General features: G+C 47.1%; 3 protein-coding genes across 4 annotated transcripts in view; 2 read left to right on the top strand and 1 right to left on the bottom strand.

Moving 5' to 3' along the window:
• Nucleotides 1–2560, bottom strand: part of mllt10 (MLLT10 histone lysine methyltransferase DOT1L cofactor) — a 59605-nt gene extending 57045 nt beyond the window's left edge. Inside the window, exon 1 of one of the 2 annotated variants that reach the window (XM_017301903.1) lies at nucleotides 2479–2560. The gene's annotated coding sequence lies outside the window, so the exon portion shown is untranslated. Of the gene's footprint in view, nucleotides 1–2196; nucleotides 2297–2478 lie in introns of those variants that run through there. The other variant, XM_017301902.1, reaches the window with a different exon arrangement.
• pkd1l1 (polycystin 1 like 1, transient receptor potential channel interacting) overlaps nucleotides 1–8068 on the top strand; it is a 45371-nt gene that overhangs the window by 5771 nt on the left and 31532 nt on the right. The gene's annotated exons all lie outside the window — the stretch shown is intronic.
• skida1 (SKI/DACH domain containing 1) lies at nucleotides 2575–6540 on the top strand. Its single transcript, XM_008438574.2, has one exon. The coding sequence runs from the start codon at nucleotides 2793–2795 to the stop codon at nucleotides 5160–5162; it is 2370 nt and encodes a 789-aa protein (XP_008436796.1). The 5' UTR covers nucleotides 2575–2792; the 3' UTR covers nucleotides 5163–6540.

Here is an 8068-nt window from a genome sequence, read left to right as displayed (position 1 = left end):
CCCCGCCATCGCCGATTCGGACTTTACCCCCACAGCAGCTCCCGTGAAACTCCGCGTGCATTTCTGCTGTCATGCACAAACAAAACTTGAAAGCCACTTTTCAGTTTTGTCTCTCGTTTTTGCCGTAAACAAAGTCAGAAGATGTCCATTTGCGGGGTGTATGTAGAAGCGTTGAGAATGTGGGTCAAATGATCCTGAGCTGCAGTGGGAGTTAACTGAGCTAAAGAGACTTGGCCTCACATAATCGCAGATAGTAGTTCAAAGGTGTGTGCGCGCGCACACGCACACACACACACACACACACACACACACACACACACACACACACACACACACACACACACACACACACTCCGATCTTCTGCATTCCAAAAATTCAATTTGCGTGTAAAAAGAAAAACTTGCATCTTAAAAACTTTTTTTTTTTTTTTGTCGCTGTGCGTGGTTTTCTGGTGACTCGGCGCTCCACGTTGGAGAAGGTGTTCAGTGATTCACCAACCTGTGCAAATGTGGCTCGTATTTCGAGGTAACGCCAAGGTGAGGTCGGTATTATTCAATACGCTGGCAAGCCTGTAAATAAACATAAGCAGGCTTAATGCTGCGGAGATGAGCATGCCCAGTCTTGAGGCTGACCCCGTGAGGGACGGGGCCACAGGGGACTCACGTGTTTTAGCCAGAAAACAATGCCGAAGCAAGGAAGAGTTGGAGAAAATGTGACGCTGGGACAATAGGCGATCGAATGAGAATAATGTGGGACTATTGCTTTTTTTTTCCTTCTTTTTCTTCTTTTCCTCCGAATAATTAACCGATAATGGTACCAATAGGTTATTCGGAGAGCCCACAGGGTGGAGGCTTTAACTGCACTCCCCCCCACCCCCCTCTTTTCTTTTTGAGAAGCCTGTCGGGTGTGTGTGGATGGATGAAGTGTGTGCGTGCGCTCGTTTCAGGTTACGAGTCAGGACTTGTGTGTGTGTGTGCGTGTGTGTGTATGTATGTATGCGTCTGAGTCGGTGCGTGCAAAAAATAAATAAATAAAAAAAATCGTATGTACACGAGCCTGCATTTTATACCGCAAAGTTGCTATGCGCAAAGACAAAGTGTGTGCAAAACGGTTTCCTCGACGGTGCGTGTGTAACATTCAGTGCTCTTTTTTTTTTTTTGTTCTCTTTAAAAATCTGCTCTGCAGAAATATATTAGTATCCATGGGTCAATTTATGAACTAATCATAATTTATTATATGATATTTTCTATAATTGTCCCAAAGTCTATTTATAATGGTCTCGTCAGAATTTAGGAAAGTCGTCAATTAAATACATAATAATAAAAAAAAACACGTGGAAAGGGAAAAGCAACCCTGACTGCCACTTCTGTTCTGCACTGTTATCTGCTTGTGTCAAAGGAGGGAATAACAAAGCAAAATGTTGAATATGTTCTCCTTTAATTACCTTAATAATTATACTTTAAACGTATTACAAGAGGCACTTGTTATTTACTTTTCGCTCAATAAGCCGTGCGTAATTACGCATAAGAAATGGTGCAGCAAAATCCACATCCTTTGAACTAAATAGTCAAAGAATTAAAACCCCCGCCTGTAATCTTAGAGCATATGTGGGTCATTCTGCGCTAGCGTGGAAAAGATAGCATAATTGAAGCGTATAAATATAAAATATATCTTTTAAAATAAAAATGTTGTTTAAAATGCGCTGCGTCACGTCGACACATATACACCAACATAAGATGGAACTATTTTATAAGCATGCGCATATTACACATATCACACCTTATTGTTAAACCCAAAGGGAACAACATCATACATTCCGGTTTGGATTCCAGAGTTGTTGCTGATTATTTTTGTAATAAAGAATAGTAGGGGTTTTGTGTGTGTGTGTGTGTGTGTGTGTGTGTGTGTGTGTGTGTGTGTGTGTGTGTGTGTGTGTGTGTGTGTGTGTGTGTGTGTGTGTGTGTGNGTGTGTGTGTGTGTGTGTGTGTGTGTGTGTGTGTGTGTGTGTGTGTGTGTGTGTGTGTGTGTGTGTGTGTGTGTGTGTGTGTGTGTGTGTGTATAGCTACAGAAACATCCGCTGCTTCTACAACAGCACTATTTGCTCAAACGGCAGACTGTGGGCACAATTGTAAACTACTGTAATGGCAGGGTGTGGGAGGGGGGTGGGGATGGAATATCCATTTTTATTGCATCACCTGTCAGCGCCGTCCAATGGGCGTCCACTCCGCCAGCATTAATTGATGAAGGTGTCTCCAGACTGGTCCACCTCCCTTTGCATGTCGGTCTTTTTTTTTTTTATTTGTGTCTTAGCCAGCAGTCAGAAAAGCAGCTGCTTTTTTAGCTCTTATTCTGCTTCTCCCCTGTCTCCGATTCACTCTTTCCTCCCTCCCTCCTCCCCACCCTCGCAATACCTCCCTCTCTCCCTCTCCTCCTCTCGCTATTTTATCCCTCTGGCTGAGGCAGTGGTGCACACCTACCCCTCGTCCTGCTGCCGACCAGAGGGGGAGTGGAGCCGGGCGGAGGCAGGTAACAACGGCGGCCCCCGGCTTGGTGGACGCATCCCTGCGCATTCCTTCACCATGCCGGACCGGGGTGGATGCTGTTGGCAAGCTAGTAGACAGGGACAGCCCCATTTAAAACTCCGCATGTCAAAGTTTGCATTTTCATGACGCAGCAGCAGCAGAGTGGATGGATTAAAGGTATGCAGGATGCCTTGAGCCCGAGACCCTGTGCCATTTGCTGGTGAATCCACAGAGCCCAAGCAGAGACTGCATGGATTGATGCGCCAAACATGGGAGACCTGGTTTGTGGGTTTGAGGAAATGCAAGGAGTGAGACTGGGATACCTGCTCATCAAAGGCAAGCAAATGTTTGCTTTGTCTCAGGTCTTCACCGACCTGCTGAAGAACATCCCTCGGACTACGGTGCACAAGCGCATGGACTACCTGAAGGTGAAGAAGCACCAGTGCGACCTGGAGGAGCTCCGGAAGCTCAAGGCAATAAACTCCATCGCTTTCCATGCCGCTAAGTGCACACTTATATCGCGGGAGGACGTGGAGGCTCTGTACGTCTCCTGCAAGACGGAGCGGGTGTTGAAATCCGCGAAGAAGAGGAGAGCGACAGCGGCGTGCCCTCGCGCGGACGACGACGACGACAACGAGGAGGAGCACGCGCCCTCGGGTGTCCTGCGCGCGGACGCGGAGCTGATGTGGAAGGAAAAAGTTTGGTTCAGTTTGCACGGCGTCCCAGAGAATCTCGCGCTGCACGGAGGAACGGGGAGGAGGAGGGAACTGAGTCCTTCTTCTTGTCTTACCGACGCCAAACTACCTCAATTTTACCACAAAGCCCACGGACGGGATTGCCGTTGGACGACTAAATCCAGCCGCAAACACGTCAAAAACTATGAAACTGAGAAATTTACAGGGAATAGATTCGCTGTGAGCCAAAGGCACGCGTTTTTCCGGCAGCCGGTCTTGTTTCAGTCCGCCGCCGCAGCAGCTCAGTCCAGGCTCTCGCGCTCAGCCGGCGACTCGCTCCACAAAAGGAAGAGGAGGCGCGAGGGGGGCGGCAGGAGCAAACACGTGCATCTGCACGCGCCGCCGGTGCTGCTAGTCCAGCCCAAATCCTCTGGAGCTTCTTTCGGTGCTTTCCACCTCACTCCGGATTTCTATCTGGACCCGCGACCTCACCACCATCACCACCACCACCACCACCATCACCACCACCATCACCACAACAACAACAACAGCAGCAACAACAACGAGCCCGGCTTCGCGGAGAGCTACAGCAGCGACACCGAATCCTGCAGCACATACTCGGACCCACAGTGCCAGGACTCGGACTTCGGCTCCGGGTTCTCCAGCAGCAGCAGCAGCTCCGAGGAGGAAGAGGAGGAGGACGACACCCAGTCGGAAAGCTCAGAGGTCAGCTCCGACGAAGATGAGGAGAGTTCCACTCAGTCCGACTCGAGCTCCGTTTCAAGCCGCGTTTCGGTCCAAAGCATCCGGTTCAGACGTGCACGGGTGGGTCTGCACACCGGGAAAGCACCTTTGGTCCTGCAGCCCACCTTTCACTACAACAACCAGCAGCACAGGACACCGAGTCATGGCGACACCAGGCAGGACAAACATCAAAAACGTTACTTTGGCGAACCACGAAAGGACTCTTTACAGTTAAACCCGGTGGCTAACGGGAGCATTTTCACCGAGCCCGCAAAAGAAATAGCGTTTGAATGTGACCCAAACAGGACTGAGGAGGAGCCGGTCCCTTACTCCTCGGGGCTCGACCCGAACAAGGCCTCTCTCCCGGCCTCATTCAGGTCCCGGGGGTTCAGCGCACACGCTGATCCTAGCAAGCTCCAAAAATGCGTCGACAAGCGGGAGAAGCTGAAACCGAGCACCCCGCCGAAAAAAATAAAGACCGAGTCCGAGGAGCCCCACGCAACCGCGTCCCCCTACCCCGACAGCGGCAGGACAGCCTTCAATCTCAGCAATGTGAAAATTAAAGTGGAGGAAAGCTGCGATGAATATGAATACCTGCAGAGCCAGGCCGCTGTGGTCAAATGTAAAGGAGATAAGGCAGATCTCAGCGGAGCCATCAAACATGGAGGCTTTTCCAGCAGCGGGATTAAAGCCGCGGAGAAAAGCCCCGACGTGCCCCCCAGATCCCCCTGCGGTCCTCAGGAATGCAGGAGTAGCCAGGACGCCCCCAGCGTAGAGGAGGGGGAGCAGAGAAACAAAACCTGCAGGGCTCCGGGGCGGGAGGCAAAGAAACCCCGAATTTCCCGGACGCACACAAAACAAAACGTGCCTAGAGTCAACGAGGCTCCCTCTTCCTCTTCCTGCTCCTCATCTTCTTCGTCCTCCTCCACCACGGAGGATTTACGGAGCAGACGCAAACGCAGCACCGCCAGCAGCTTAGCAGCAGCAGCAGCCGCAGTAGCAGCGGCTTCTCCACCAAAAACGCCTTTCAGCCTGATGGCAAATTTCCCATCGCCGCCGTCGCTCGTCGTTGACAGCAACGGGGATTTGTGCCCTGCTTACTCACTGAGCTCACTGAGGGGAGCCGGGCCTCCTCCTCCGACCCACCCCGTGTGGAGGTGGCAGCCAGGCGGCCAGATTCTCCCTCCCCCACTGCACACTCAGAGAACGAGGAAATACTGAGCTGAGACAAAAAATAAAAGTCCCAACTATGTTCATTTCCACGTACCCTGTGTCTTAAGGTGATCGCTCACCCCTTTTGCCTTTGTTAGTTTTATTTTTCAAACTTTTTTTTTTCCTTATCTGGGATTTACATTCCGTTTTATTCTCCCCCACACCCCCCAACATCCCCACCCTCACTTCCCTGAAGAAAAGCCACAAGATCCCACTTGAAGCCTCCACAGGACTATGAGACACATCTCGTGGATTAATGCCTGAAGACCTCCTTTCAAAATAAGCTATTCAATCTAAGCAATATGTTTTGCTCCCCAATCTTTTTTTTGTTCGCGTAGCCTTCTTTGTCGGTTTTCCTGGTTTGCTCGACCTGTTGGATTGTCTGGTAGCAGGGTTTCAGTAGGGTTGTTCTTTGTCTAAAAAAAAAAATTAAAAAAAAGGGAAAAAAAGTGATTTTAAAAACAATAATAATCCAAGAATCTTTTGGATGAGGCAACTGCAGGGACTGTTTCACTTTGTAAATAAAGAAGAGACAAAATATCAGGGTTTCCAATTATGTGCCACCTGGTATGTTTTCTAATAAATCAGCGCTGTGTTTTTCTTTCTTTTTCTTTATGATGGCCAAAATAGTCCACGTGAACTGTGAAAAAAAAACTTGACTATTATTTTAATTTTAATTTTATTTTATTTTCATTTTTGTTGTTCAAAGCAAATGTATTCTGGTGGACTTTATCTTGGGGTGCTTGAGATTTTCAGTTATTTGTCAGAAGTTTTCAAACGTGTGACACTATAAACAAAGGTCCCGAGATGCAGAACAAGCCTTACGTAATCAGACAATCAAAAATAAGAACATTCGTGGACTCCCACCTCCCGCCCTCCAAGAATAGGTCCCAGGATAATAACATATTCAAGTCTCTCCCGTCTAGTGTATTTCGTGTAGTACATAATGGGAGGGGAACGCAAGGTTGTCCAAAGTGGGTTAACAGTGGTACACCTTGTAATCATTCCGGCTAGAAACAATGCAACGAAGCACAAGGGAAAGGTTTGAAAGTGAGGCACTTCTACGCCGTCTTGCGTCGTGTTTCAGCTGTATATTTAGGACTAACGCTTAAAGGAGAAAATAATAATTATTAAAAAAAAATAATCTAAATCATTCCTGTGTATAGGGAAATTATTTGATTGTGTGTGCTTCTGGAGACAAAATTAGCAAAATTACGAATGGATTTTGTTGCTGGGTGTTCGCTCACCAAAATTTGATTCAGTTTTTATATATGTATTATCCTGCCTTTATTTTACTAATAATGTCCTGTTTTTAATATTTTTTAAAAGAAAATATGCAGCCGAGGAATTGATAACCCTATCCATCCACTCAAAAAAAAAAAAAAAACAAACAAACAACAACACAGTTCTAGGTTTTGTGAAATGTTGCTTTCTTTATTTGTAAAATGCATCCTGAATGTTGCCTTTCTGAACATGGCCGCTCTGACATGCTCCATGTAGCCCCGTTCAGTGTGTGTACATACCTTTAAATGAAGAGGGGCTGAAGTTTGCACCGACATGTAGGCATTGTTTTTGTAAGTGAATGTGTCCACGGTGTTCGTGGCAGTTGCAGGACGCGCTCTGCTAATTGGCATGCTTTTCTGTCCCGCCACAAAAGAGAGGCCCCAGCAGCTTATATGGTGAGGCAGATCACAACAAACCCCAAAGCCCGTGAATGATGTCAGCCCTCCTCACAAGCACACACCAGAAAGAAGGGAAGGGGAGGATGTGGGGTGTGAGGGGGGCATTCACTTGTAGAATGATTGTAAAAAAAAAAAAATAAAATAAAAAGAGAAAAGACAAGGAAGGAGGAAAGAGAAAGGAGAAAGAAAGAGAAGTGTAAAAAAAAGTGCGTTTAAAATAACTTGTGGATACATATTGTAGATGTCAGTGACACACACACACACACCTTCCCCCGCACCACACACACGCACACATACACACAAACACCCACAACTCACCATAGGCCTTATGTCCGAGGCTGGAGCTACTACAACTAAAACTTGAACTTTTTGATGTTCTCAGTCTGTCTTTGACTCTGTGTATCACAGGCTTGTCCTATACTATACGTTATTCTACACGGGCATGACTGTAGCAGTAAAACGGAGGGAGGTGTAGCTGTGTTACAAGCACATATAGGCTGCACGGCGCAGGAAGGAGCGGAATCCATTCGCAACGCAAAGCGGCAGCCTATTTCCACGCACAAACCACGGCTGACGGGCATAAGTGGTGGTTTTCTGGGGAGGGGAGTTACCTGACAGAGACCCTATCAACGTAAACAAGCGTGTGTGTGTGTGTGTGTGTGTGTGTGTGTGTGTGTGTGTGTGTGTGTGTGTGTGTGTGTGTGTGTGTGTGTGTGTGTGTGTGTGTGCAGCTACATCCATGCCCTCCTCACCCATTCAGCTGGTTTGACATAATACAATACTTGAGGTCAGGTATTGACGCGGATTTTTTTCGAAGTCACTGGCTGTTTATATATTATATGAAACTGAATATTTATTTTTGTGAATTTTTTATGGGAGGGGGGGATTTTCTTGTACATTGATTCTTTGTTGTGAATACAGAACAACTGCACTCGAAATGGAAACTTGAACTGTGGTTTTCTGAAGCACTTTCCCTTTCTATTCTTTTTATTTGTTTGTTGGTTGGTTTGTCTGTTAATTATGGAACCTTCATTAAACGGGACTGAGTGTGATCATCAGCGTGCCTCTTCCTTCTGAGCGTTTGTGTTTAGTAGTTCCTTTATTTTATGGGCGATTACAGCTGTGAGCTTTTTCTCTTGAATTACCTTGTCATAAAACGCGCACAACCTTCCAAATGACGCTAATATGAGCAATTTTTAGGGAACCCTCAATTAAATAACACTTATGTCCCGG

The sequence above is a fragment of the Poecilia reticulata genome, linkage group LG20 (genome assembly GCF_000633615.1).
Source record: "Poecilia reticulata strain Guanapo linkage group LG20, Guppy_female_1.0+MT, whole genome shotgun sequence".
In the NCBI taxonomy this organism is placed as follows: Eukaryota; Metazoa; Chordata; class Actinopteri; order Cyprinodontiformes; family Poeciliidae; genus Poecilia; species Poecilia reticulata.
The sequence above is the reverse complement of the archived record's forward strand: the minus strand, read 5'-3'. Positions and strand labels throughout refer to the sequence as shown.

Excerpts from the sequence above, each read along its gene's own strand:
- skida1 (XM_008438574.2), top strand. The coding sequence starts at position 2,793 with ATGGGAGACCTGGTTTGTGGGTTTGAGGAAATGCAAGGAGTGAGACTG.